Source organism: Hyperolius riggenbachi, chromosome 1, assembly GCF_040937935.1.
Source record: "Hyperolius riggenbachi isolate aHypRig1 chromosome 1, aHypRig1.pri, whole genome shotgun sequence".
In the NCBI taxonomy this organism is placed as follows: domain Eukaryota; kingdom Metazoa; phylum Chordata; class Amphibia; order Anura; family Hyperoliidae; genus Hyperolius; species Hyperolius riggenbachi.
The window spans coordinates 561,426,996-561,454,626 of NC_090646.1; the positions used below are offsets into that span (position 1 = coordinate 561,426,996).

Genomic DNA, 27,631 nt, shown 5'->3' on the forward strand with positions numbered 1-27,631 from the left:
GTATTAAGTAATTATTTTAATGTTTGCAAATATTAAGACCCATTGTTGAAACCCTTTAGACTGTAAGCACTCAAATGACTGGATCACAGTCCTGGAACTCCCGCAGGAAGGCTATTCCTTGCGATGCCGGTGCTGAACCTCACTCAGGTCACCCCCCTGAGCGATGACAGTACAATATCTGTGAAGAGGCAGCACACAACTGGCTTGCTAATTAAAGCATGTATTGATGGTGGAGCAACACTACATGTTACGAACCATCACGGTTCTTCATCAGGTGTATAATGAAACCAAACACACCTACATTTATAATGGCATGTGCACCACACCCCTTAAATAGGGGGCGTGGTAATCACTACCTAGATACCTAGACATAAGCCACTCCTTACTACCATACCTACATTAATGTCCCAACCCCTTAGTTAAATCACCAATTATAAATATCAAGACAATAATTCTAATAAAAGTTTATATCCATAATAGCGGCATTCCTCTAAGGGCTACCACTCTAATAAATATTGCAACTGACCGTACTCCTAGGGCACTTCACCAGGGCTACCCATGAACATCGACCTAAAAGAAGAAAAGTGAATCCTGTAAGAATAATCACTAACCACTGTACCATATTATTAAAAAAATATACACATTTACAAAAAACATTTCCATTGCACATGCTCGTTCATCCCCCTAGGGTATACCACATCCAAATAATTGATCCAGCGTGCCTCTTTTTGGAGCAATAACCTTTCTTTGTCTCCCCTGCAAAGTTTTATGTCAAGAGCGTCTAAAAGATGTATTTTAGACGCTCTTGACATAAAACTTTGCAGGGGAGACAAAGAAAGGTTATTGCTCCAAAAAGAGGCACGCTGGATCAATTATTTGGATGTGGTATACCCTAGGGGGATGAACGAGCATGTGCAATGGAAATGTTTTTTGTAAATGTGTATATTTTTTTAATAATATGGTACAGTGGTTAGTGATTATTGTTACAGGATTCACTTTTCTTCTTTTAGGTCGATGTTCATGGGTAGCCCTGGTGGAGTGCCCTAGGAGTACGGTCAGTTGCAATCTTTATTAGAGTGGTAGCCCTTAGAGGAATGCCGCTATTATGGATATAAACTTTTATTAGAATTATTGTCTTGATATTTATAATTGGTGATTTAACTAAGGGGTTGGGACATTAATGTAGGTATGGTAGTAAGGAGTGGCTTATGTCTAGGTATCTAGGTAGTGATTACCACGCCCCCTATTTAAGGGGTGTGGTGCACATGCCATTATAAATGTAGGTGTTGTGTTTGGTTTCATTATACACCTGATAAAGAACCGTGATGGTTCGTAACATGTAGTGTTGCTCCACCATCAATACATGCTTTAATTAGCAAGCCAGTTGTGTGCTGCCTCTTCACTGATACTGTAAGCACTCAAAGTCTGTTTCTAAAGTATAGTTAAAGTTAGCCATGGTAAAAATATTGACGCTACAATTTTTTTATGTATTTCTTGGTTGCAATTTGAATAGTTGTCGTTAGGGATGGTCAATGAGATGCAAATAATTTTGAGTTGATGCAGCTAGGACACGAACCAATCAAATCCTGTTAAGGTAAAATTTGATTGGTCCATCTTCAAGCTGTATAAATTTGCATACAAAATTTGCATAAGCCTGCATCAGACTCAAAATTATTCTCATTGACCAACCCTAGTTGTCATACTCATCTTAACATTAGAATGTCCGCTAAAAATGCCTTTCCTTGGTCACTGATTCAGCAAGTAGTGACACCGCAGGATGATCACAGCAAAAGTGACACCACAGGATGATCACAAAAGAACGTGACAAGTGTCCATGGATGATGACGTCAGCACTGCAGAAATTATGAATGGGATCGTAGAGAACCATGATCCTCACCATGCATTTAATCAGGTTTCATAATCCTTTTTGGATTTAGTCACAAAGGCTGTCCTCTTTTAATCGGCTTAGTTACATTTGAACAGCTGACAATGATTTCCATGGGTTGGGTGTTTCCTGTCCTCCAGACCCTGACTGGAGTTTATTTGACAGTTTTATGGATTAACCTTTTGATGTTCCAGGTGAAGAGAAATCTTTCAAACATCCACGGAGTTTATTCCAATAGGCAGATCAGATTCATCAGGAGATGTTTTATTTCTAATACACATTTCTTGTTGAATTCCTCTGGCTCATGCACAGCCCAGCCAAAATGATTCCAACAGGAATTCTGTAAGCCTTTGTTGATGTTTTCAACTTAACATTCTGTTCCAGTCATTCGTTCTTTTGACGGATCCAAACCAAACGTTTTATACTGTTTATTCATATCACCAGTAAGAGAAGTAAAATTGATGTTATGATATTAGCCTGTCAGCTGCTTCCCTCCTGGAAATATAAACAGTCCAGTAAAGTCAGAGGTGAACATGACAGGACTACAGAAAGCGAGCTTTAGCTGCCTGTCAGATGTATACTGCAAACTATATAATGGTATCTTCTGCAGCAATGGAAGGAAATAAAATGTACAGTGTTGCCTTTAGCAGTGTATCAAATAATTTCTTGTGTGTTTGTTTCATTAAAGGACACCTGAACTGAGCAGGACATGAAGCCTGCCATATTTATTTCCTTTTAACCAATACCAGTTGCCTGGCTATCCTGCTGATCTCCTTGGCTGCAGTAGTATCTGGATCACAAACCTGAAACAAGCTTGTGGCTAATCCATTCAAACTTCAGTCAGTAACACCTGATCTGTATGCTTGTTTGGGGTCTATAGCTAAACGTGTAAAGCCCCATACTCACGGGGGACGGCCGTCGCCCGTGTGTATGACGTGCGCGCCCCGAACCGTCACCCGTCGGAGCTGTCGCCAGGCGATTGACATGTTCAATCGCCGGCTACAGCCGTCGCCGCAACCTCGCCGGAACTGTCGCTAGCCCCGCATGTGTATGCGGGCTAGCGACAGCTACCCACAGACAGTACACGGAGCATCCGGCGGGGGGGGGGAACCTCGGCGACAGCTTCCGCCGCATCGCTAATCCCTCTGCTGCCGTGTGTATGCAGAGGGACTTGGCGACGAGCTGTCACCGAACTGTCTCCGAACTGTTGCGCACACGCTCCCGTGTGCAGCGACAGCTACAATTGTCCCCCCGTGAGTACTTAGCTTAAGAGGCAGAGGATAATCAGGACAGTGAGGCAATGTGCATTGTTTAAAAGGAAATATGTCAGTCTCCATATCCCACTCAGTCCAGGTGTTTTTTAAGGGCCTTTTCGCACTATTGCCATTGCGTTGCATTGAAGTGACGCAAATGCAATGATTGTCCTATGGGGCTAATACATTGATTATGGGTGCGGCATGTATCACCACAGTGGACAATGTGCGTGTTTATATTGGAAGGGAGGCATTCTTCCTTGGTGCTGCATGCCTCACTGTATGGGTGCACTGCATTGTTAAGGTGCAATGCACTTCTCAGCAATACATCAGTGGGATTGAAGCGTAATCACCAGAGCCGGGACAAGGTCCTCCAGCATCCAAAGCTGTGACACCAAAGTGCGCCCCTCCATCCCTCCCACCCCAGCCACACACTGATTGCGATTATACTAAGAGGTGACCGAGGTCCCAAACACCACAAAAATAATGATAAAGGACACCCGTGGTAAAAAATAAAATAATGAAATAAACAATTGTGTATATATCCTCTTCCTAAAAATGACTTTTTAAGATATTCCAGTTTTATTTTATATTTAAATCTACTTTTTAAGTTTTTGCTGTTTAAGGCTGCTTTCACAGTTTCACATTTTCGTACTATCAGTATAGAATGAAAACAGCGCACCAAGAGCCGCATAACGCGGCTCAATCTGACGTCCAACTTCAACACCACCATGCGTTGCGTTAGGGGCACGTTATGCGACCTTAACGTCCCCTAAAACGCAACGTCTTGGTGTGAAAGAGCCCTAATTGTTTTTGCTGCATGACACATTCATTGAAGTATGCCAGAGCCTTTTTATCCCTTTCCTGCTCTCAGAAACCTTTTTCTACTAGGAAAGCGTTTTATACTTGTAATTTCTTATCAGTGAGAGTCACACTGTAGTCTGACTCAGTCCTGACTCAGACAGGAACAGCCACTTACATACCTGATGTTTAACTCTTTCAGGCAGAGAAATAAAAACAAGGAACACAGCCTAGTTATTTGTGTGCTAGGCACAGTACATACACATATCTATTTCATCAGGTCACATGTCACCTCGGGTATCCTTTAAAGTTTAAGAGGAGGACATTTAAAAAAAAAAATTAAGTACCTATTCCTATTCTGCATCCTATACAGCCACCCTAATGTAAATTTGTGTAAACATGATCACATTTATATTTTACATGCATTCTTATGCCTCAGTATTAATAATTCCTTTTTCATTTCGTCCTGTTTGCAGTAAATGTAGTCGCATTTCTTCAGGAGTTTTGGGAAAAGAAAGAAAAGAGAAAAGCCGTCTTCCCTAGTGAAAGCTTGGTGGCTTATGAGTCCGTCCCATCTCCGGACCCTCCATTTGTTTGTTACGTCACCTTACCAGGAGGAAGCTGCTTTGGCAATTTTCAGGTAAGAAAACCTTTTGTATTCTTTATATATTTTTAAGTACAACGTGCTTGTGGAAAAAAAAAATAAGCTCTGAATACACTGGAGTCCAGATAAGCATTATGTAACATCATGTGTAGAAGTGAACAGCTAATTGGGATTTACAACCACTTCCTGTTCACACTAATTCAGACCAGGATTAAGTAATGCCAACCTTCTTACAAAGAAGTGATCAGTATATGTTTCTGTTGTGACCAGTGGCTATACCAAATAAGAGGCTCATATAACTGTGCTGTACACAGTAGGTGGAAAATTCCTGTGAATCTTCCTTCTTCTGTGCATTGTGTGGACATCACCAGCAACTTCCATACAGACAAAACGATATCAAGAAACGTAACACATATTGAAAGCAGGAACTGTGAAAGCATACTGTGGTAAACATCTCCTACCTATAAGATACAGATAAATTACACAAATTTTCCGGTAATACTGACAACCATGACGTAATGCGTGTTGTGCAAGTAGCATAGTACGCGATACAGGCAGGGGTCACACTTGTTGGCTTTCGTGCGCGTTTTCTGCACAGAAAAACTGTTTTCAACTGAGAACTCATGTTAATCAATGAGATAGGTCACACTTGAATGTAGATTTCGCGCGCAGAAAAAAAACTGACATCTTGCGCAATTTGTCAGTTTTCTCTATAAATTACATTAGCTGTTGTAAGGTAGAGGTCACACTTGTCTTTCAGTTTTCTGAAAAGTGTAGAAACTGAAAGACAAGTGTGACCCCTGCCACAATGTTGATATTAACTGATTATGCAATGAGTTCTACCTAACTGTTGGTAGCACTGGTAAAATTGTCATGCGTTCTCTGCACATGGCAGTTGTGCCAGCATTTGTTGAATACATTCTGCTGTGTTCACTTCAAGCATCTGGTCAGGTGCAGGGGAGGGGTCTTTAAATGGCTCCTCCCCACCATATATATATTATATCCTTGGCTGTATGACGTGAGCACAGCAATGACTAACTGATCTTCACTGAATATCTTCATAATACCCTATAGCTCTCTATGTAATGGAGATTTCAGATGGTAACCAGATGTGTAAAGTATGTTCCAGCTACTGTCGGTGTTTCAGAAGACAGATCAGTGCATGAACATGTATCCTTGGCTCAGCTGAGTAGGCATGTTTGTTCCAAGATAACAGGAAATGGAAAGCAACTACAATTGGCTTAAAAAGGGCAACTGGGTGAATTGCCAATTTTGTAATCTGGGTCAGACTGAGATTAAAACTTTGTACCTAGCTTTAGGCTCACAGTGGTCATTGGTCCAATAAGTCTTTTAAATGTGAACTATCTGGTGAAAACTCATTTGGCTCACCCTGCACCCAAATCACCAGCGACGGCTACATACGTATGCTATAATTACCATATAGCACATGCCTTAGGATCGTAGTAACGGATTTCCTTTTCAAGTAAACCACTAAACGAAATATTTTAGTGCTGATCCCTGTAGACTTTAGAAATAGTGGTCTTCTATATTAAATATGGTTTTAGGCTGCTTTTGGTGATGACACAAAAAGTTAAAGGACAACTGAAGTGAGAATAGTGGAGGCTATCATATTTCTTTCCTTCTAACCAATACCAGTTGCCTGGCAGCCCTGCTGGTCTATTTGGCTCCAGTAGTGTCTGAATAACACCAGAAACATGCATGCAGCTAATCTTGTCAGCAGGCCCAGATTTACATCACAGAAGTCTATAGTCAAGGATGTCCTGGCACTGTAGACTTTGCCCTCCATGAACCTACAAACCTCCACCGAACCACACTGCAAGGGTGCTGGCTGTCACTTTTCCCTTATTTCCCTTGCCCATCATAGGTAGCTACCTATTAGTATTAGGTAGCCAGAGGTGCCCTCAGTATTAAGTTGCCCACGACTGAGGGGAGATCTCATCAGTAATGCAGAGAGCAGAGTGAATAACCTCTCATTTACACTCCGCTCAGAATTCTACATAGGGAAGGAGGAAGGAAGACACTCAGGGAGGGGAGTGAGCCACCTTTCTATCATCAGGCGCCTGTAGGCACGTGCCGACAGTGCCTTATGGTAAATCCGGCCCTGCTTGTCAGATGTGACAAGAATGTTAGAAACACCTGATCTGCATATGCTTGTTCTGGGTCTATGGCTAAAAGCAGGCAGAGGATCAGCAGGATAGCCAGGCAACTGGTATTGTTTAGAAAAAAAAAATATGGCAGCATCTGAATCCCTTCATGTCAGTTATCCTTTGAAGAGACTCAGTGATCTTGTGGCATGACGTTTTTTTTACTTACCCGCGGCTTCCTCCAGCCCCATAAGCACAGATGCGTCCCTCGCCGTCCTCCGACATGCCTCAGTTTAACATTAATCAGCCTTGGTATCTGGCTCAGTGATGTCCTCCGGCGTTCTCTATGCATGCCATGTGCAAACTTCCTGCACATGCTCAGAAGACCCCGGCTGATGTCACTGAGCCAGACTGGAGCCAACTGAGCCAGATACCGGAGCTGATTGCAGACGAACGGAGGACAACGGGAGGACGGCGAGGGACGCATCCATGCTTAGGGGGCTGGAGGAAGCCACGGGGAAGTAAAAAAAAAAACTTCATACAAGATATTGTACGTTTCAGAAGTTATTAGTAGTGATGGGTGATCTTGGGCTAGTGAGATTCGCTTGGCGACCTTGATGAGGTGAACTGCTGCCGCTTGTGATTAACATACAGGGGGCCAATTTCCCCTATTACACTAGTATTATGTTCTAAGATGATACAGCATCAGAATTGCTGGCTAGAAAACATGTACAACCTGAAAATGCAATTCCTTATATTACGTCATATTAAGACCCTCGGCTATAAACTACCAGATAATTCCATACTGTAGGACACTATTACAGTCTGTACAAAAAGACTTATGTGGATTATTAAAAAAAAAACCAAAAAAAACCTTACGTTTCCAGGTAACAAATGAGCAGGCAGCATTTTAACTGATTGGTCTGGTCTGTGCTGACACCTTTCCTCATCTCCATTGTGGGCTTTAAATTGACTATGCCTATAAAATGTTTCCAGCTGTGAAGAGAGCAATAGATAATGTGTAAAAGTTGCCAGATATTCAGAACCATACTACTTTCTTATAAATACGGCACATAAGATTGAGATGCTTTGGGTGAAAGTTTTGGATATAAAAACAATCTAGACCTAAAGTTCTCTAAATATTGGGTTTGGATACACATTTTTCTGTACACATTTTGACAATGTTTTATGCATACATGTCATTGTTATTGTAATGACTGTAAGTGTTTTGATTAGATGCAAATATTGCTTCTATATAATCCAGCTCTGTTCTCATAGCATGCAGCACTAATTAACTGCCTTGGCTTGATTCTTACACAATAGTGGATGATATATTTTCTAACTTGGTCAACACTGGATTTTCCACGGAACCACGAAAAATTTGGTTGGTTTTACCTCGTCAGGCGTGAAAAAAATCTGTGAGGACAAACATGTGGCGCTTCTAATATGGATTTCTTAAAGTTACAAGCTTACAACCGTGCAGATCAAGTCTTTTTTTTTTTTTTTTTTTCTATTGGCCTCATGTTCTCAAGGAGTGAAAACCAAGGCAGAGCGTGACAGCCTGGAAACCAGCATTCCCAAATAATTGCAGCTCAAGCAGTTTTTTAATAAGGGCCTGAGCCCACTGCTGATGCAGTTGTCCGCTTTTCAGTGACACATCAGGGTTAGGCCTCCTTCCCATTGGGCGAGATCAGTAACGTATTTAAGCACATGATAAAAAAAGCATGCTTTGTTGCGTGTTTCATAACGTGTTTCAGTGCGCTGAGGTGCGCTTTTTTTGTAAGTGGACCCATGTGTTTTACATGCGCTTGAACGTGTTTTTGTTTAGCAGGTTTTGCTTATTTGATAAGTACCAGTTGTCAATAAAGATTTGTTTTCAAAGATTTGTTGGTTTTTTTTTACCGCTAATTAAAAAAAAAACATCTCCAAAGCGCATTCTATGAGCTAAAAAAGTGCAGACATTCACTTGGTTTGATGTGCGCTTCACAGTGCAACGCATAGAAATGCATGCAAGTCCACGTTTCTCAAATAGACAGTAGTAAAAGCGCATAGATGTGAACATTAGAATCAATGGAAAAAGCTGTACCTAGCAAGGCTCACATCGCAGCATACAGCAACGTAGTGTGAATGAAGCCTTACAGATGCTGAGAAGCAGACCGAAGCAGACACAGCTGTGCAAGTGGGCTCAGGCCCTAACTGATTCAAGGGAAAAAAGTGACATAAATGGATTGTGACCTTCTATTACATGTTATGTAAAAAGCAAAAGATGATGTGGGATTTCTTGCCCCATTTCTGTTCTTTTCTATCACCTCTGACTGTGTCGGAATGCCAGTTGGTCATGAGGTATGCATACACGTCAGCTGACTAAAATTGAATGGCCATATTTTATGCGGTGTATCCACTCCATGATTTATCTTCAAAAGAACATCTACTGCTTGACGATCCTCTGCCTTTTAGCTAAGATCAGGTGTAGTAAAGCACATCCATTGCGAACAACCTTATTCTATGTTAGTGCTGCACACTAGGAATGGAATTTGCCACGTCGAAGGTTTTCCAGCAGCAAACTTCTATCCCATAAATTTGGCAGGACAAAACAAAGCTTGACAACAAGGCAGGTACTCAGGCAAACTGAGGTTCACCAGTAAGGTCCCATTTACACTTTGCATGGCCTGTGACTTGCGAGATGAGACACAGCTGTGATGTGAGATGCATCTGAATCCCTCTAACCATGCCATACACGGCTAGAGGTACCAGGATGTGTGTTTATGCTGCATGCTGCCCATTCCTGCATGCGAATCGGATGGCAGCCTATTGATTTTAACAGGTTGCATTTACCTCTCTGACTCAGAGATGTGCACATAGTGGAAATGGGCCCTTTTGCAGTTATAAAGCAGTTAGTCACACAGGCTAAGGTTTTGAGGCAAGGGGGGTAGTCATACAGGGAATATGAACATCACAGGGAGCAAGACTTTGTTTTGTTTTTGTTTGTTTTTTACATTAAAACTTGCATATATGTTAAAACTCTCATACACTTACATGCCAAAGTGCACATAACCTTGCTTGTTGAAGTAAACCATATACCATGACATTCACAAATAATCAGTTATGCAGACAACTAGCATACCACCATTTTCTTTATTATCAAGCTGCACACACTAGTCTTCTCCTACTTCTCTTAAAGTGTATCCGAGATAAACATTTACTCATTGCATAATGGTGTTCTTTTCATATAGTTAATAAGGCATTCCTCAAGCCAGATACTTTTTTTTTTTCTTTAATACTCTAATTCCCTATAAACTAAACAAGCCTCGCCCACAGCTTCTCCAGAGTGCCTTGGCACTTTGAGCCTTAGTAGCAAGGGCTTATGGGAACTCAGTAGGAGGAGGAGGAGGAGGAGATTACTAGCCAGAGATTTCAGAGGCAGAGGGAAGGGGGGAGGAGTGAAGTTTTCACAGGCTGAGGGCTGGAGATGCTATCAGCTTGCCAGTGTGTAATGTGACAAACGGAACATGGCCGCTCTCATTGTATTACAGGAATTAAATAATCATAAACTGTTGAAACTGTTTGCAGCTAGATTTGCTGTGTAAACTAACTAAAGTTTAGATAAGATATATATACATACACACACACACAAGTTACTTGTCATCATAGCTAGTTTTTCATCTCGGATCCGCTTTGAAGCAGAAACAGCTCTATATACTCTACAAAGTAGCAGTGCATACAGCACTCCCCTCTACTACAGTTCAAAACTTGGAAAAAGGGTAAATGACATACTTATTTAGATGTGTAGGCAGAGCTCTGATGCGTCTGGACACTGACACCCTCTGGTTGTTGGGTACAGCAGATTCTGAGCATTGCTAGTCATCCATGGAGTTTGTAGAGGTCTTTCACCAACAGGCCCAACAGGCCAGTCAAAGAAAGTGTCCTAGAAGGTTCTTGAACTAGACCAAGACTACACACATGCCAGGCTGATCTATCCATGTTGTGAGAGCAATCCGACTGAGGCCCATGCTCTGGCCACCTGTGAATTGTCCTGAGACATTCCTCATGTCCGGTGTCCATGGAACACAGAGGTTTGTGTGTATAGATCAGGAGTGTGAGCCCGACCCTAACTACCACTAGCACGGAGGCTCAAAGTCTGTAAGAGACTACACCGGTACTAAGTGCCGGTGCTGTAAAAAAAAACAACCCTGCCCTCAACCCACCAACATGTTTCACCTAGAAGGCTTTATCAGGGTGTATATACATATATATCACAATGAGATATAACATACAGCTCACCACCCAGTATAGATACAAGTATGTTAGCAGCCCTAGACAGTTATCAAACTATATTGTTTGTGCGTCCTTAGAGCAGGTGTTCCCATGCCCCTGCATCACTGAATATTTATCACTAAAAAAAGCAAATCAGTTTATGGATTTCACTAGAGTCATACTGCTAGTTTGTAGTATTTCTCTTTTTTTTCAAAGTTTTTGTTTCCTCTTGAATCACAAAAAATATAATACAATAAAAACAATTTTGTTGAAAATCCTGATGTTGCTTAGAGAACTCTAAAAGCTAAAGCTTTTTTTACAAAGCATATAAAACATTGTAAAAAGTAAATTCTATAAAACCTCAGAGATGGACTCTTTGCAACCGCTGTGCAGCTCCTACAAGGCTTCTCAAGCGAAATGCCAGTAAATTATTTAATTCATCAAACAAATGTACATTTTCTATAATCCTGTAAACCATAAATTTTATGCGGAATTCATTAAAAGCAGCTTGTACTTAATAATGATACATTTTTCTGCACAGTATTTATTTTCCAACTATGCATTGTCTGGGGTCTTGAGTAAAATTGTAGAGCGGGTCTGCTGCATTTCAGATAAACATGATAAGCCTTAAATAGATTATATTTTAGGAATTCCCAAGAGCTGTCTCCCCTCCAGGAGAAATCCAGGTTTGGTGATTAATTTTTTTTTATGTAGTATAACATCCTCAAAGGATTTACTCATAGTCCTGATCTTCATGTAGATATAACTGGATGGGAGTTTTTGTTCTTTTTCAAAACAGCAGTTTTCTATCAGTTATAAACCACACAGTAAAACATAAGCAATAACCAAGTCCTAGAAAGGTATGGCCATTATCACCAGATACTATTTCATTGCATATAACCATAGTTGTTATCACACAATAAGAAGTTGGGCTAAAATCCTCAAAGGCAAAGAGTATATAAAATTACAAAACGGTTTATTAAAACTCTTGACACTATACATGCCTGTGCTATTACTATAGCGTTAATTGTCTCATTACTTTTACCAGTAATGACAATCATTATCTAAGATGCATATAAACTTAATTACATTCTTTAGTTAATTACGGAACTAAGTGCTAGATGTTTGGATTGTGCCTGTTCCCAAGGAGACGGTAATGATTGTTTTAATAGTATACTTTTATGTTTTTAATAGCATATTTTTACGTTGTTGATGAAAGAATGTACTTTCATGTTTTATGTTATGGGGGGGGGGGGGGGGGGAGTGGGGGTTACCCTAAATTTTTACTTGAGAGTGTAGTTTGATGTTTTATGTACATAAAATGCTTTATTTGTGGTTAGATTGTGTTGGGTGGGTGACTTATCCGGTAATCCTTCCATCTTCTACTGACAGCACATATTATATGTCTGTGCTTTTAAAAATAGTTCTGTGCCATTTTTGGCTGTCTAGTAAATCCTCAAAACCACATGGTATGGTCGTGAAACCGTACAACAATTTCCATTTCCCACATTAAGACCTTCGCTAGCCCCAACTGATCTGACATTTGGCTCCCCTCTTTATGAACTCAGCCACTCACTGCTTTATAGTTTCAGCAGATGTTTTTACTTTTAATAATATTGGGGACTTATTTTTCTTTTCCTTTTTTTTTTTTTTTTTTTTTTTTTTTTTTTTAATTTCTGATGATCTCTTGTCCTATATATTATCAGTTTTATGTCTCTTTGGTTGTTTACTGGATACCACGCTGATCTGATCTGCTCTGTTTAATACATGAAGTTAGTCTTCTAATGTCTCTGTTGCATGTAGGAGAGTCTGCATATATTTCAGTTAATGTAACAAAGTGTGGGCCTAATTTATCCAGATGGTTACAGAAAAAAAATGAATCAAAAGTAGAGCAGTTGCTAAAAGCAACCAATCCAATCCTTATTGAAAGGACCACTATCACAGAAAATGGTAAAATGTAAAATACATGTGTACACCTACTTAAAGGAAGTATATTACTCCCAGAGTACAATGCTCTATAAATTACCTTTCTCCTAATCTGCTGTTGTTTACATTAGACAGTAAAAATCTGACCGGTTTTGGACTAGTCATCTCTTCATGGGGGACTCTTAGTAACTCTTTTATTCTTTAAAAAAGCAGTCAATGGAAAGCATCCATACAAAGATACCGCACACCCTCCTTACTTGTTTGCACACTATTCAATAAGTGCTTTCGAAAATAAAAAAAAACCCTTGAGAATCCCCCATGAGATGGACTAGTCCAAAACCTGTCAGATCTGTCATTTCTACTGCCTACTTCAACTGAATATAAGATAAACATTTATAGTGCATTTTAATTCAGGTAGAAATGTACTTTTTTATTATTTTTTTTACACCTACAGTATATATTCAATTTTACAAGTTTTAAAGATAGTGGTCCTTTAATGTATTAGCTGAATTTTGATTGGTTGGTCTGGGCAGCTGTTCCTCTTTTGCTGTATAAAATAATGGCAGTGCATTGCATCATTGATCAGGGCATCTTTTTTTTTTTTTCCATTTATTCCAAAACGATCTTGAATGTATGGTAAGTACACTAAAACTTCAAGATTTAAAAAAAAGCTCCTCTTGACCAGCTGCATCCCTCTGACATAGATAATAGAAGATTGTAGTGGATAGATGGGCTATGCCAGAGCCATTACCTGAAGTAGTGACTTGTTAAATGCCCATGTATCATAAACATTATACTAATTGAAGCCAGAAATTTCTTTAGGAAATGGTACAATCCAATATTTAGCAAGAAAGACCCAGCTGCTCAGACAATGTTTTTACAGCATATGCTGGAACATTTGTATAATGTTGTACATCTACCCACCCAACCTCTGCTATCTTGCTATTAAAACCAGGCCTCAATTCACAAGGCATTACCGCGTGTGGTTAAGCAAAAAAAAAAAGAATCTATCAAACATTTTGGGAAATGTCAATTCGCAAACACAAAATTACCAGGTAAGTTACTAATGTGGTAACTTACAAACGTGTGAGGTAAATAATTTCTCTTTGCATTCAAATTTTATGTAAATGTTATGCAGCTTGCAGCTGATCCAATAAAAATTGAGAAGACTTAAAAAACAAAACAATCGAGGGCCCCAAATAATGTAGTATATTAGCACAGTATAACTTGCACAAAGGGGGGTTACCATTAAGGCAACTCCTGCAACAGCAAGTGAGGAAATTAAACCTGACCCCCGCCCTCTGGATAAAATACCGCTCTCTGTAGAGATGAAACAGCTAGGGGTAACACCCCTTCACCAAGGGCGGACTGAGAATATATTTTTTTTTTTGAGGTGACAAAATAGTGTACAATACGTTAAAAAGTGGAGGTAGCGGTGGACTCCACCACGGAGGCGCTTTTGCTGGCTTAGAACTATGGATCAGTTACTTCTATCTATTGCCTGATGAAGCGGGTAAATACCTGTGAAATGTGTTGCGTTTTGAAGTATATGATAAAATAATTTTTCTACTGTATATTGACTGTTTGAATCTATTTGGGTTCCTATACACACCCTGGCCAACCTCTTCAGAGTGGGGGAGATGCTGGGATACTGTGCAAGCAGTTGCCATTTGCATAGAAGCAGGCATCAATGCCAAAGATGAACTCACGTGACCTCCACAGGGGTACAGAGAAGCCATTTTCCATATGCAATATATGTGATGATTAGCCACTTAAAGCCATTCCTAGTAACAGGTATCCAAGGTGTGGGCATCCATCATTGCATTGGAGATAATGAGGCTGAAGACTGTAGCCAGAGGGAGCAGCGTGCAAGCTAAGGCAAAAGATGCCTTTCAGCCAGGCAAGTGGAGGGATCCCTCGTGATGGGTGATGGGGCATCTCCCACCACTGCTACCTCCTTTTTTAAACGGTTTTAAACTTATTTTACTCTATTTTGGTGCCTTTGTTAAAAAATGGTCAAGAATTGACAAGAAGTTATTCTTATTGGTCCAATTTCAAGCTCTATATAATTTACATGAAATCTGAATGCAAAGAGAAATTTGCATCTCATTGATCGTCATCACTAGTATTTAACTTATTCATGTCGATTCACAAAGAATAACTCCTGCGGTAAAACAAGGGAAATATTTGGTATTTTACCTACTGAAGCTGTCGGTGAGATAACAAAGACCTATTTGTGAGGTTATAGAAGGGTGGAAACGGAAAGAAGAAAACATGAATCTAATTAAACTATTCAGAAAAATATGAAAGCTGGTGAAAACAAATTTCTCTAATTTCACATGTAAAGGGTTAGGCAGGGAGGTATGAATGATTTGAAATAAGTTACACACATTTTTCCACAAAACTTTAATTGTATTTTTTCAATGTGTAACTTGGATGTTGCCATTAGACAAATTGAAGAAAATCTAAAGAAAAAAAAATGAAAACATTAAGTATAAAAAATACCATCTGTTAAGTGGCGTCCGTTTTTGTCCATACACTCCTGTAGAAGTGTTGAAAAGTTGTCCATACTCCTCTGAAGCATTTCACGTGGAACCGCTCGAATTTCTCATGTTATTGTTTCACTCAGGGCTTCAAGTGTACGTGGTTTGCCTATGTATACTCGTGCTTTGAGGTAGCCCCATAAAAAACAGTCACAAGTTGACAGGTCCGGTGGCCGAGGAGGCCACTCCATATCTCCACGCAACGAAATGAGGCATCCAGGGAAGGTCTGCCTTAAAAAATCAATAGCTGCTCTCGATGTATGGCATTTCACTCCATCTTGTTGAAACCATACAGTATTGACATTGATACGTCGTCTTCTCAATTGTGGCAGAAAAAACTCAAGCAGCATCGCTAAGTAACGATCTGTTGACAGTGACGGTCCGACCATTTTCACAAAAAAAGTAAGGACCGATAATGAAGTTTCGACTAATACCACACCAAACAGTCACTCTTTCGGTGTGTACAGGTTTTTCATGGATTTCTTGTGGATTTGCAGAAGCCCAATACCTAAAGTTCTGCTTGTTTACTACTCCTGATAAATGAAAGTGAGCTTCGTCACTCATAATCAAAACAATATCGTCAGTCGTGTTTTCCAACATTGTTTCTGCAAATCTGAATCATCTTCCGTAGTCGTTTTGCTGCAAATGTTGGACAACCATCAGCTTATAGGGATAATAATGTAGGTCCAGGTGTAAAATCCGGCGAAGTGATAGGTTTGACATGCGAAGAGCACGACCATACCGTACGGCCAAACGTAGAGGGTTGGTTTCAACTGCTTGACGCACCCTTTCGATGTCTTCCGGAGTCCGTACCGTTCGGTCACCACCTCATGCAGTTCTGGGTTTCAAAGAACCTGTTCGTTGAAAGTTATTCACCCACTTCTTTATTGTGTCAAACGTCGGAACACGTCATGTCCAACGTTAAAATTATTCTGAAAACATCTGTGTTTGAATGACAGAACGGCCCGTTTCAATAAAGGTGTTATACACAAACACACAATGCTCTCTCGACCACATCTCCATGGTTACTGAAATTGCGGCTCCTGATTGACAGATACCCCCTCTCTTTATCCACCAAGGATATCCCTGCCTTGCTCGGTGCCCCGTTCAAATCATCCATACCTCCCTGTCTAACCCTGTATCATGTGGAATTAGATAATTTAGCTGATACAAATTGAATGTTAATTTTATACAGCACATTTGTCACATTGTTTTTGATCATTTACCAAACTATTCCTGCATGTGTGAAAATCTTGGCGAATACTCAAAAATATTTTTTTACTGCGTGAGATAATTTCCAAACAATACATTTTAATTACCAAACAGGTCTAAATGAACGGAAGCCATGATCATCTTCAAGTCTTTCTTTAAAAGCCAAATCCTGGCTCTATGTAGGATAGGATAACCTAATGTAACGATTGTGGAATTATTTCCGTGGTCAGCGCACAAGATGTGCGCCGACACTGCGGAAATCCTCCACAAGCGTGTAATTTAACAGAATCCAGCTATGGTGCTATGCACCTGTAGAGGGAAATTCCCACCGGCAGATGGAGCTGTGGAGTGCAGAGGAACACAGCCTCTTCCCTGCCACAGATGCCAGATGGGAATTGTATGACTTTAAGCAATGCAGGGCAAGATAGCCCTTAGAGAGAGAGAGCACAGAGATAGAATGTATGTGTGTCCACCAATCTAGTCGCCACCCAGCGACGGTGAACACACAACAGCGGAAACGAAGTGGGAACGCAATCGCAAGAGTGGCGATTGCCAATAGTGACACAAGACCGAGTTAGACAGAGCACAAGTGTAGCAAGAAAGACTTAGCAAATAACAATGATCAGCACGTCAAAGAAAATAACAAACGCTAGCTAAACGCGAACTCCGCACTCATTCGCAACACAATCACCGTGCGTTAGGCGCCCAGTGATAAGCGTGCCACCCTAACTACCCAATGTAACACAAATACGAAATGGAGAATGCGAACGCTTGCTAAATGGTTACCTCACCGAGCCTACAGCAAGCGTTCGTACCAGACAAGACAGAGAGAAGGAGTAGCCAGCAGGAACCGCAGTGGCCTACACTCCCAGACAGAGTACAGAAGGAACCACCGCCACTACCACTAGAGCGGATGCGATCCAGACAGACAGAACAATTTCCCGTCGACCGCCGCTGGCGACAAGTAAATCGCATTAGATAGACAATACAATGCAGTACAGATAATACAACCTGACTACGCTAGAAGCAATGCCTAGTGCACTCCCAAGGAATTACTCTAAGATAATCTTAGCAAACAGTTAGCAAAGGCTGAGACTCCAGGTAAGTTAGCAGGAACAAACCATCATGACCAGCAAGGGATTCTGGGAGAAAATGGTATTTATACTGCAAGCCATCAAAGGAAGTAGCTAAGCAATTTGCATGCAAGTGGATGCAAATTCCTCACCAGAACAGAAGCTCAGCAAGTTGCAGAGTGAAGACAGGTCTCCTTTCCAGAGACCTGCAATGCTCAGAGCTACAAAATGGTCAAAAAGCTGTCTGCCTGTGTAGACAGCAGAGCAGATCATTACACATAACAAAAAAGTGATGTTTCTGAGTAAAGGAAAACTAAACTTTGGATAAAAAAAAAATCTGTTAGTGGTCCAAGAGAACATATTTCATTGTGACATTTCTAGTCACAGTGGGCTATTTATCCGGATGTACCTGCTGGACGAAATCCTCCAATGTTAAAACAGAGTATTTGGATGTCTCTCACCTAGGAAGAGATTTTGTGCTTGTAGTTTGTTCCTTCCAGCTCACTGACGTTTAGCGCAGCCCATGTTTCCTGACTAATAAATCTTTTAAAATAGTATCCAGTGCCAAGCTTGGTTAAATAACTCGCTATTAACCAGGACAGAAGTAATTCAAACTACATATTATTTATGAGAATAACATGAACAACAATTCAGCTTTACATTGACACATAAAGAAAAAAATACAAAGCAATAAAAACTTTCGTGTGAACTAAAATAAGAGGGAAAGGAGACCCCTCACTGACATGGAACACATGTGACTATGGCCTCGATTTACTAAATGCTGGTAAAATTACCATCTGCAGATGGACTGCAGTTTTTCCCATATTTATACAAGAGACACATTACATACATGGCACAACGTTTCAAAAGGAATCAACTGTTGAACAACACCAGACATACAAAGGTAAAGATGGTTCTGAGAGATCTGGTGTGTCTTAGGAGAATAGTAGCTATTGAAGGCGAACAAATAACTTGACAAATGCAATATTGATGCCTGAGAAATGTTGTTTCACTTGCTTGGGTATGTCTGTTGAGAACGCCAGTAGACTTTATGTCTCACCATCCTGCTAAAGTAAGCAAAGCTGGGAAGTAATCTTCTAATGACAACACTACAAATGCGGCATCACTGAAATTTCTGGTAGTTAAACGCTACTAGGAACCTGCATTCTAAAACATAATGTAAGCCAATTCACATGCCTTGAGGCTGCTGGCCTCACTGTGAACAGGATCATTTCCCCTCTCTCTTAAGCCTCATCTACACGGTACAATTTTCCCTCAGATCAGATCTATTAGACGGATCTATTCGATTATTTCCAACCGGTCCAATCGGATTGTGTTAGATTTTACAATAGATTTTGGGTACTTACAGTATCAAAGCAAAATCTATTGCAAAATTGATCTGAAACAATTTGGACATCTACGCACAATGCAATTTCTTATTAGATCTATCCAATAGATCCGTCTATCTGATGGAAAATTGTACTGTGTAGATGAGGCTTTAGAGTAAAGCTGCATACAAACATCAGATTATAGTCCAATCACACAGGTCTACTGACCTAATAATTCTTGAAGGCGAGATCAGTCAGGGTACTGTTCTTGCAATCCGCCTTACCCCCCCCCCCCCCCCCCCTTTCCTCCATACCAGTATTTTGCAAATCTTTGCTCAGGTCCTGCTAAAGATGCATTTTTTATGGACAGCCACGGAGGTGGTTAATTATTACTGAAACAATATTAATTATCCCACACGTGTATCTGTGAGGTTACCTGCAAATCATGCATTGCTAATAGGAGTTGGTGGGACTTTGGGATAGCAATGAACATACTCATGTGGTTGAGTAGAGCATGCATGTTCATCCACAGACTGCTGCTGCAGTGTCTCAAAAGCCATTGTATCACGTCTGCAAGTATGACAACCACCTCAAGTGGGAATCTGGCAAATGATTTAATGGCCCTTTTACCAGTGATTGCCTCCAAACCGTCAACCATCTTAGCTTTGCTACAGCTATTGTTTCTTTTCTTATCCACATCAGATCAGCAACTACATAAATGTGTATATTAATGATAAAGAAAACTACTGTACTATTGTTACTGATTCATCATCCCTGATATTTCTTATGTGTTATGGCCCTATGAGATATTTTTTTACAATGGATTTCCCTACCTGTAAATTTCTTATTTCCCTTATTTTAATGTTCTGCTAAACTGGAGATCATTCGAGAACATAATTGATCCTGTAATACTAATCTATATCCAAAGAATACATACACAATGCAGTTTGTTTTTTTGAGCAGAGAAATCTGATGGATTTTTCTACTTGATCAAATTAGATAATATTGAACAAATATACCATACAATTATGTTTGCTTTTTCTAAAAGTTTCAAAATAAGATTAAAAAAAAAGTCTTTTATATTTTTCTATCTCATTTTTCCAACCATTTGATTTGATCAGATTTTTATCGGAAAAAAAAATGGAAAATCAATGGTTTTCTCTCGACCAAAAACTAGCAGGGTTACTTATGTTCTCCCATAGGCAGCACAGTGGCGTAGTGCAGTGTTTCTCAACATTTTATTGGTATTTACCCCTTTTAAAACCCTGTACTCACCAGGTACCCCCTAGCATAGTAAACATTATCACAAGAACCCCTTGTCAAATATATATTTAATCATCGTACATGACAATTGGTTTTAAATAATTTACAAGCATTTACCATTGCTTTTAATTACCTAAATTGGTGTTGTTTAAGATTTATCATTTTCTAAAACTCTAAATTTGTTATTCTTAAGTATATCAAGCCTGAGTACCCCCTGGAACCATCAGAAGTACCCACTGGGGTACACGTACCACACGTTGAGAACCTAGGGCGTAGTGGATAACACTCACCTTGCAGCTCTGGGTTCAAATCCCTGCCAGGGCACTATCTGCACGGACTTTGTATGTTTTCCCTTTGTTTACGTGGGTTTCCTCCGGGCACTCCAGTTTCTACCCACATCCCAAAAGCATGCAGATAAGTTACCTGGCTTCCCCCTTAATTGGTCCTAGACTACAATGGTATGGTAGAGATTAGATTGTGAGCTCTTTTGAGGGACAGTTTATGACAAGACCATACTATTGTCAGGATTGACTGGTCAATGACTATAGGTCAGGCATATATCCCAGCCCGTAGCACCTGCACCAAGCTCCTACCAAACACAGAACTACAATAACCCTGCAGGTACATGTAGCATACAGACTGACAAATAGTATTCACCAAACAGAACCAATAGTAATAATGCAAGGCACAGTGTTCACAAGCATAATAGTCACCTGAGGCCTGGAGGATGAGGCAATCCAGATGAGAGTCAGATAACGGCAAGCAGGTAGAATGGTTACACAGTTCAGGCACTTAAGAGCTAGCGTGGTCAGTACTAGCCAGATGTCAGTCCAGGAATCGTTTATTCAAGTCCTTATCCAGGCAGAGGTTGATCCAGGCGGAAGACAGGCAAGGCCCAGGCACAATAGCAATAGAGCATGGTCAAGATATAAGCAGAGTCGGCAACAGGAATGATATTGTTTGTGACCGCATACCCAGCAACAAGCCAAAAGCGAATGCTATCACGGGCGATGTCTGTCTGGAGCGCTCACCATGCTTAAATACAGGAACTAACCAATCAGAAAGAAACAGAATCGAAAGTAACCAATGACACACCAGCGTGGCAGCAGGTCAGCTAACGCGCAACACAAACACATGGCTAATGTTTACAGCAGTGGAGCGTGTACTGAGAGCGCGTCCGCCTCCTATCCAATGGGAGCTGAGCGCCTGGCTGCGTTCCAGTGACGTCAGTGGCCTGCCGAGACCCGGAAGCCTGCTATATAAATACAAAATAATTATAATTATTATGCTCTCCAGCCCTGGAGAATAGTGCTAAAATTGTTTTTCAATAGGTCCATAATGGTTTTTAAACAATACTCATTTATTTTCCTCTGCAGTTTGTAAACCACATGACCGGTCTTGCCCAACCCCTATTTTTCTTGCTTAGTACACCATGCCTTGTGAGGATGTGACCAGGGGCGTAACTAGATTCCCTGCCCCCCCCCCCCCCCCCCCCCCCCCGCGAACCTCCACCACAAAAAAAACACATAGAAAGGCAGGCAAGGCAGGATATTAAAGAGAAAAACTTATTATAGGCTAGGAGCAGGCTTGTCTGTTTTGTTTTCTGCACAGGAGAACTGAGAACCAATGTTATCAATTGGCTAGTGCACACTTGAATATGTTTTTTCCCATGCAGATAAAAATGGACTCTACCAATTACATTCGCTCCTATGATGAAACGTGCATGTATTTCACACATATAGACACACATTCGATGTATTGTTACGCCCCTGGATGGGACCATGGCTGGGTGGATAGCTATCACTTCTGGTGGCAGTGGTGGGATACCACCTCAGCCAGGATGCACTAGCCATCACCCTTATTGTGCTGCTGGGGCTCTGGAGTGAGTCAGAGAACTGAGCCAAAGCCTGCACATTGCCATGAAGGTGAGGTCCAGGCTGGCATTGCTGTGGACTACTAGTAGTAGTCCTATAAATGTCACTGAGGAGACCCTTAAGTCTTATTTATCGAAGTACTGTGTTATTTAGACAGCACAAAGATAAAAAGCCAGGAGCATTTTTACTAATGACTTAACTGTACTACTAAAGGGATTCTACAAATGTAGAAATTGTTGTTAGAAAAAAAAACTATAGTTTATATAATAAAGGGAGTTCATACAGAAGTGTTAAAGGATTTGGCTTTGAAGTAACATCTATTAAATGTTTCCATTATGACCTTTACAACCAGCATGTCCACCTGCCATCCCCCTGTTCTCTGTACTCACCATTTCTGCTGCAGAAGCTCGAACATTTTTCTTCTTCCACTGACAGACTCTGAGGACGGCATTTTACATTATTTAAAGTAATTGGCTTAATACGTTTGAGAAAGTTTCTGCATATTTGTGTCCACTAATTATAAACAGATGTAAGCGGCCTCTGAAGAGCTCTCTGTCAGACGTTGATGTGTATGGAAAGGCAATTAATTTAGAAACATGGAACTCGGCCTAATCGACATGACTATTTTTAAGTATATGTCTAGCTACAAGATTCATTTTTTTTTCAAGTTGCAGATAGATCATGGAAGAAACCCATTATTGCCATCTGTGTCCCTTTTCAGGAGCTTCCCTCCCATTTCCTGTTTCTGTGAAAGTTGGCACAAGGTCAGAAAGTAAGGGAATTACATAATGTTATGGCTGTCACAGTACATTGTACCCTGTCAAGTTAGATCCATGTCACGTGAGCTAAAAAATGCCAGTGATAAATCCCTATCGGTCACTCCTTGGAGGATTGCATTGGTAGCAGCAGAATGTAGCTGTTATTTTTCACCAGTGTTTTGTCTCTTGTGTTGCGTAAACCGAATCCAGAACTAGAACAGAATTATTTAAGATTCATACTTTACATCACGTGAGTCAAACTCCAGGCTGGAGGGTCGAATGCAGCCCCCCCCCCCCCCCCATGTCATTTTATGTGGCCCTTGAGAGCTTCAAATGTGCATCATTGTAAGTAGTAAAAAGAATACAACACACTGTCTTTCCTTCCAGAGGAGCACAGCGGTGACAGTGTTTCTGATTGAAACATTGTCACTTTGAGCTGAATGGCAGCAATAACCATCAAGACACTGCCCCAACACCCCCCCCCCCCCCCCGCCTCCCACAGGTCCACCTCCTGGGAACTAAACCTCTCAACCGCCATGTGGCATACACACCTTCCACCCAACACCATCTCCCGCATATAGCAGAATAGCGCATTGGATCAGTGAAATATTTACCTGTTTGTTCTGTGTTTCTTCTGTTCTTCCTGAAAGTCAAACGCTCTATGCTGCACACCTCCTTTTACAGATCATGTGACATGCCTCAGGAGCCTTAGGTATGCAGCAGAGCGCGAGTGGCTGCCAGGAAGATCAGCGGAGACGTGAAGCAGTTCTAAAGCAGGTAAATATTAAACTGCTTCACTGATATAGGCAAAATATCCACACATTGTGCTTTTTGAGGACAGGCTTGGGGAATGCTGGCTTAAAAGAGAACTGTATTCTTGCATCTTTCTTCATAGAAATGAGCCCTCATTTCTTTCTTTTATGCACTTTACTCCTAAGAGAACTTATAATAAACAATAGCGATGTAGCGAACATCAAATTTTTGGTTTCCGAACGCTAATTTAAAATTTGGTTTACCACAAATTATTGCGAACCAGCTGTTCGCGGCGGGCTCCAGAGACTTAAATGGCAGGCGAATGGCCGCTGATTTTAGCGGTTAATAGCAAAGCCCTCTTACGATCTAGAAGCACCAAATTTGCAGGGTATGTGAAGAGGGGCAGTGGGTACAAGAGGACATTTAGCAAAGCCCCTTACGTGCTGGAAAAGTTAACAGGGCCGCCGACTTTAGCAGTTAATAGCAAAGCATTTTTTTTTAAAAAGACCTTATAGTTTTTTCAAAAAATCGATTTCAACCATTAGCCAACCACGTCACGCCGATGGGCATGATTGTGGCACCAGCCCCAGGACCACCTAACGCTAATCAGCGTAAAGTCCTGGGGCAGAGATTTTCTGGAGATTGCGCGTGCATCTCCGCTTGGATGACGGAGCCTCCCAGCGGCGATCGTTGCTAAGAGACTGACGGCAAAACCACCATCTATTTACAGTGTACAGCGCTGCGATCTAGGGCACCACTGTACTGGGGACAGCCATGTGACACAGCTGTCCCCTGGGAGACACTAAGGCTATCCGCTGTCATAGGATGAAGCCGATCGCACTGATTGGCTGGTGGGGGAAGGGAGGAGGGATTAGAAAAATAATAAAAATAGTGTTATTTATTTAAAAAAAATATTACAATCTTCTTTTTTTTTTTTTTTTTTTATATACAAAAAATAATAAACATCCTGGGGGCAATCATAGCCCACCAACCGAAAGCTCTGTTGGTGGGCAGAAAAGGGGAGGAAATAACTTGTATGTTGAGTTGTACAGCCCTGCAGCGAGGCCTTAAAGCTGCAGTGGCATATTTTGTAAAAAATGGCCTGGTCACCAGGGGGGTTTAAAGAGGAACTCCAGTGAAAATAATGTAATAAAAAAGTGCTTCATTTTTACAATAATTATGTATAAATGATTTAGTCAGTGTTTGCCCATTGTAAAATCTTTCCTCTCCCTGATTTACATTCTGACATTTATTACATGGTGACATTTTTACTGCTGGCAGGTGATGTAGCTGCTGCTTGCTGTTTTGGCAGCTGGAAACAGCTATTTCCCACAATGCAGCAAGGTTTACAGACAGGAAACTGCCAAGAGTACATACTCAGAATTTTTGTGGGAGGGGTTTCACCACAATATCAGCCATACAGTGCCCCCTGATGGTCTGTATGTGAAAAGGAACAGATTTCTCATGTAAAAGGGGGTATCCACTACTGATTGGGATAAAGTTCAATTCTTGGTCAGAGTTTCTCTTTAAGCCCATGGTCCTTAAGTGGTTCTTGTTCTGAGTGTGGGAAATGTTTCCAGGGCCGACGACTTTAGCGGTTAATAGCAAAGCCCCCTTACGTGCTACAAACACAAAATTTTAAGGATATGTAAAGGACAGTGGGTGCAAGGGGAGAACATTTTTTTTCAAAAGGACTTTATTATTTTTAAAGTTTTCATTCTGTGTGTGGGAAATGTTTCCAGGGCCGATGACTTCAGCGGTTAATAGCAAAGCCCCCGTACGTGCTATTTCCATTTCAGCACGTAGGTATTTTTCACCTTATGGAAGAGAGGAATTTTCACATTTCAGCGTTCCTAACATTTCTAACTGTATTACTATTTATCACAACAAAATGATCTATACCTTGTTTTTTCCGCCATCAATTAGGCTTTCTTTGGGTGGTACATTATGCTCAGAATTATTTTAATCTGGATGCATTTTAATGGGAATAATAAGCAAAAAAATGAAAAAAAAATATTATCATTATTTCTTAGTTTTTGGCCATTATAGTTTTTTTAAAATAATACATGCTACTGTAATTCAAATCTACACATTTTATTTGTACATAGCAAGGAAATGAGCAGCGCTACTTAAAAACAGACTAGTGCCTACCTGCAAAAGAGTGCAAGCCCCACTTGTAGGGTCGAATACACACCGAGCATACACATGACCTGTCTACCACTAGAGGAGGATGTTGGTTTCCATTAACAGCTTGCATGCAACCTATTAAGTACTCGTCCCTCCCACTGCGAAGAAGTCAATCCTCCATGGGAGGGGCCTAACACTAACTAAATCCTAACCTATGTATATTCATAGCCTGGGTGCGGCTAATCAAATAAAATCGAAAATGGAAAATTGCGCAAAAGGTGGATCAGCGCAACACCAGACCGCCTCCGAATGGCCTCCAATCAGAGATGCGCTGAGCCCCCCCAGGAACTACAAACGCACCTTGAACCCAAACAGAAGCTCTGCATATACACCAAAAGCATGGCTGTTAAGTGGGAGCAGCTGACCAAAAACGAATTACATTAGTACATAGCAAGGAAATGAGCAGCGCTACTTAAAAACAGACTAGTGCCTACCTGCAAAAGAGTGCAAGCCCCACTTGTAGGGTCAAATACACACCGAGCATACACATACATATACATATCCATGCATATACATAGGTTAGGATTTAGTTAGTGTTAGGCCCCTCCCATGGAGGATTGACTTCTTCGCAGTGGGAGGGACGAGTACTTAATAGGTTGCATGCAAGCTGTTAATGGAAACCAACATCCTCCTCTAGTGGTAGACAGGTCATGTGTATGCTCGGTGTGTATTCGACCCCACAAGTGGGGCTTGCACTCTTTTGCAGGTAGGCACTAGTCTGTTTTTAAGTAGCGCTGCTCACTTCCTTGCTATGTACTAATGTAATTCGTTTTTGGTCAGCTGCTCCCACTTAACAGCCATGCTTTTGGTGTATATGCAGAGCTTCTGTTTGGGTTCAAGGTGCGTTTGTAGTTCCTGGGGGGGCTCAGCGCATCTCTGATGGAGGCCATTCGGAGGCGGCCTGGTGTTGCGCTGATCCACCTTTTGCGCAATTACACATTTTATTTGCTCATGTGTCCCGGTTATTGCAATTTTAAAAATGATATCGCCAGTATAATGTATGGTGACAATATTTTATTTTGAAATAAAGGTGCATTTTTTTCAGTTTTACATCCATCACAAATTTTTAGCCCATGATTTAATAATAATATGGCCTCTTGACATACATATTAAAACATTTTATTCCCTAAACTCAGTAGGTTTAATTTTACTATTTGGCCACAAAATGTCCTCACCCAGTACTTCCTATTCATGTACAATAAGTACGCTATAGGAAGTAATGTGTTGCTATATTGTAAATAAGAACTTGACGCAGGCATCAATAGATGCCTTGTGATCACTGTGGCCTAGAGGGGAGATTAATGAATAGCAACTTTGTTCCCATTCATAAATCTAACGATCGGCAGGGGTAATCGGAGGAAGCGTGGCAGCTTTATTTAAGAATAAACACTGTTTTTGAACAAAAACAGTGATTATTCTTGGTGGACGAGAATCGATTTGTTCAGGGGACTTTTGTCCCCTGCAGCCAATCCCCCGTTTGTCCCTGGCGCCTCCCACGATGCGGTCCATGCGGCGGTCACGTGACTACAAACACTTCCTCCTTCCGGGTTGAAGGAGAAAGTGTTTGTAGTCACGTGATGCGCGTGGACCGCATCGTGGGAGGCGCCAGGGACAGACGAAGAAGACGTCAGACAGGTAAGATTGCCCAACCCGCACAGGTTTACTGGGAGATATCCGGATAGCAACTATCCGGGTGTCTCCTGGATCCGGATTTGAGCATCCCTGAATGTATTAACATGTACTGTATATAAATGTATTATGTTCAGAATGTGGGAAATATATAAAAAAAAAAAATGTGGGGTCCCCCCCCGA

At 41.0% G+C, this 27,631-nt stretch overlaps 1 protein-coding gene across 1 annotated transcript in view; it reads left to right on the forward strand.

The window, feature by feature from the left end:
- The window catches only part of LIX1 (limb and CNS expressed 1), a 195,453-nt gene that overhangs the window by 61,286 nt on the left and 106,536 nt on the right, over positions 1–27,631 (forward strand). Inside the window, exon 2 of the mRNA XM_068247490.1 lies at positions 4,416–4,579. Coding sequence (XP_068103591.1) covers positions 4,416–4,579 — 164 coding nt within the window. The remainder of the gene's footprint in view (positions 1–4,415; positions 4,580–27,631) is intronic.